We start from the raw sequence: 3,976 nt of genomic DNA on the forward strand, positions 1-3,976 counted from the left end.
AATTTGCAAGCCCAGGGGATTGGTTCTCACAACGATGTAGAAATGGGACCATCCATTGATAGGCATTCTTCACATATTTTTCATCAGAAGACTAGAAAAGTCAATACACACACACACACACACACACACGCACGACAAAATGATAAATATTGGTTCCATCTTTATGTGAAAAAAGTTAAACTCTAGTATGGGCAACTATAACAATTTCCTCCATCCTGCACCATAAACGGAATTTGAACCCTGAATCTTTGGCCCCTGGCACACATTATATTTAAGACATGATTAGCTAGTTAACCGCATCTTAACTTGTTACCTGGCCATATGTTAATGCAATCAATGACATGATACAACAAGAAATAACAAAAAAAAGGTTAATATATTTGAGGCTGGTTCCAAACACACCAGTAACTGAACGTGTAGCCAGGCTGGGGCTCTCTTCTGTGGAGTGTGCCCCTATGCACCACGATAGGCCCCCACGGCTGGGAGTCCAGATGAGCTGATGGTGCTCCCAGCTGCAGGAGTGCACCATATGCCCACGTGCCTGGGAGCCCAGATCAGCTCATGGCTTCCAACCTTAGGAGTGTATGATATACTCCTACACCAGGGAGTCCAGACCAACTGATGGGAATCCCAGATGTGGGAGCTTTTCACTTGCTGATGCAGGGGGAGCCAGGATCTGAGGGAGCCTTCTGCCATGGACACATGGCATAAGGCATGAAGTGCAATTGTGGAGATTACGGATCAGATTCCATCATGCCTTTACAATTAAACACCTGCCAGGGGCCTGTAGTACTGCAGCATAAATTACTAACACCTGGTACATAAATATTTGTTAACTAGCAACAACAGAAAGCAGTTTTCCTCCCCATTTTGACCCCCCCTCGAAACAGAGGAAAGATGGGCAATTGGGTCAAAGTAGGAAAGTAAGAATTCTTTTCCTCCAGTTTTTCCCCTGCTGCTGACCCAGCAGGTCTCAGATATCCCCAGTGAAGTATATCTGAAGCAGAGGCTGCTTTGGTATTGGTGCAAGCCTATCCTTCACATACTCAGATTGTTGTTTTAGCAGGGTGCCAAAACCTCCTGAGGAATGCGAGCTAGAGAATAAAAATGGTGATTTTCAAAAGTGTAAATATGAGAAAAGTTGAACAGAACTGCTCTCTGCTGAATTTCCAAAGCCTGCTTCATACAGTGGAAGTATTTCAACATCTCAAAAATGAGCATAAAACTCTTTTCTAATCTCAAGTATACATTGAGATCACTCTTACTGTGGTAATAAACGTGTATATAAAAGATGGACTTTAAAAGAAGAACAGAGAAAAGGTTCCCGAAACAAGTTTCTATGCAAAGTCATGAGCCATAAATTGTTTCCCAATATTTATAATCATCAAGGAAACAATACATAAAGATATGTCTATATACCCCCATTTTCAGCCACTTACAGCTTCCACATATGGATTCAACTGCTACCTAGTGAGTTTTCAATACATACATTATCCATTAACAGTCTTAGCTTCTCAATATCCTTCATCTCCAGCAATTCTTTCAAGGTTAGGGTTTGATCACTTTCAGTTTCATAAACCACCGTCTCCAGCGTAACGAGGTTATCACAAAGCATCTGTAAACCAGGGATGTTCCTCTCCATGCCAAGACGAACAAGAGACAAAGCACAGTCCACCTGAAAATAAAAATGAAACACTTTCTTTCAACAAACATCATCTTCCCTAGTACTAATTTGTCTTCCTCATGCAAAGGACGACTTTCCAGTGCTTTTGGGGGTGTCATTATTCTCTTCAAATCCCTTCAAAACCAATTTAAAACTACAAAAGATTTGAATGTCAATGACTAATCTAATCTGAGGGAAATGGTGGGGTTACAGTCACAGAAGTAAAGTCAAAGATTCACAGAAATTTAGGGCTGGGAGGTACTTCGTGAGATCATCAGGTCCAGCTTCCCTGCTCTGGGCAGGAAAGACTGCTGAGGTCAAATAACCCCAGCAAGGTGCGAGTCCAGTCTCCTTCTAAAGATCTCCAGGGTAGGTGCCTGCACCACCCCCATTGGGAGTCTATTCCAGAGTCTGGTCACACAAACCGTGAAGAAGTTTTTCCTTCTACTAAACTGCAGCTCTTCCTCTTGCAGATAAGGAAAGACACTTCTTTTGTGGCTGAACAGTTGTCTGCTTTGATACCGTATTTATTCAAATCCAAGATAGATTCAACAGGGGGATCTCATCTTCTTGGATTTTAGTTCAATTCGGGGGGGGGGGGAGGAGGAAGGGCAGGAGCGGGGGCAGGCAGCTGCTGTGGCTCCAATTCCAGTCCCAACCTGGGGGTGCATGGTAGCCTGGCTTTAGCCATCTGCTGTGCATTAGATAAGTGAGAACAATCCAGCACTCACTAATGAAGATGTCATGACAAAAATTAAAATACTTTCTCCACTTATCTATAGCAAATAGCTTACTGCTCAGAAAAAGGTGAGAGGTATCTTTGACAAAGCTACTAAAAAATCCAACAAAAGGTACAGTTAACTGTCTTTTAATGGAAAATGGATGTGTTTGGAATTGAGGTACAAGATTTTTAAAAGATGCAAAAGATTTATTAGTATCAAAAAAATCTACATACTATTTAAAAATATGACAGACACACTGGCAGATGGAAAAAGATAGACTGCTGCAAAAAAATGTGCATGCAGAAGAAAAACAGACAAAATTTAATATACAGTAATAATACTCCTTTTTCTTTTTAATATGCTTACACATTTTCTGAACCTTAATTCAAATCTGTCTTGCTCTTGGTATCATCTGTGAACCTGTCAGCTATGCAAATACTTACTGAAATAAAAACAACTTCCAAAAATCAATTAAATTACTGACGCATTAAATGAAACTGTGTTTCAGTTATACATCATATGAAAACCTCACTGGATCCAACCAGCCACTACAACATTCTTTGCAGCCAAAGTAAATTATTTGATAAAAGCATTTGTAGCCACTGAGGGAAAATAATTTCCCATATCCATTAACTTTCCTAAAATGGATAGGGAGATGAATCTTTGCATAAAATTAAGGTGTGTACAGTATGGGCAATTAGAAAACTAATCTTTATAGTTATTCTGGCCAGCAAACAGAGGGTCCACAATAAGGGCGTGTACAGACTAAGCATTTTCTGCAGTATTAAGAAATTTAAAGAGTATTTAAAGTCAGAGGAAAAAATGGAGGCCATATGGACCCAAAATGAAGAACTTAAAATTCATAATTAATAGTTTGCTAAATCATTATGAATTTCAATTCTCTTTTAACATTCCAAAGCAGAAATTCAATGCTTGAGAGTGAGGAAACAAGTATTTCACTACAAAGGTACAGTAATATGTCCAATTTGCATAGTACTATTCATCCAAGGATATATCCAAAATGTTTTATATTTTTTAAATATATGGGCAAAATAAAGTATAGGCAGCCTACATGACACACACAAGATCACACAGCAAATGTGCCTGATCTTACTGCTGACTTTTCTGATTAAACCCCTATCCAGTACTCCTGCCCTTAGATAACATGGCTATAAAAAACACAAGGAACATGAACTTTATGCTCAGGAAGATTTTATTGTTTGCTAGAGTACAGCACAGATTTGCTAGAGTACAGCACAGATAGATTTTTACCACAGATAGGTTTTCGCTACTCACTGCTATGAACCAATCATTATTCAGCTGAAGATCCTTTAAAACAAACACTCAAAATACATTCAGGGCCATGTAAAGTGTTTATTTGATAGCAAAATAGGGGTGTTGTGGCAGTGACTTGGTCATGTCTCTTGAGAGCAAAATAGCGTCTACTTAAAAGAGTGCTTGCTGAGGCATCCTGCCACAGCTAAACCAGCTTTCTGAGGGTTAAACCTGGTTTTCTGCTCCTTATCTATGAATTGTGGAATGCTTATAGCTAAAGTGTAAGGTGATGCACCTGGGGAGGAACAATCGGCAC

At 39.7% G+C, this 3,976-nt stretch overlaps 1 protein-coding gene across 1 annotated transcript in view; it reads right to left on the minus strand.

The window, feature by feature from the left end:
* NBAS (neuroblastoma amplified sequence) overlaps window positions 1-3,976 on the minus strand; it is a 457,208-nt gene that overhangs the window by 328,102 nt on the left and 125,130 nt on the right. The window contains exon 24 of the mRNA XM_019520763.1: window positions 1,485-1,675. Within this exon, the coding sequence (XP_019376308.1) occupies window positions 1,485-1,675 (191 nt within the window). The remainder of the gene's footprint in view (window positions 1-1,484; window positions 1,676-3,976) is intronic.

This window comes from Gavialis gangeticus, unplaced genomic scaffold (genome assembly GCF_001723915.1).
Source record: "Gavialis gangeticus isolate Ggan-Ray unplaced genomic scaffold, GavGan_comp1, whole genome shotgun sequence".
NCBI lineage: Eukaryota > Metazoa > Chordata > Crocodylia > Gavialidae > Gavialis > Gavialis gangeticus.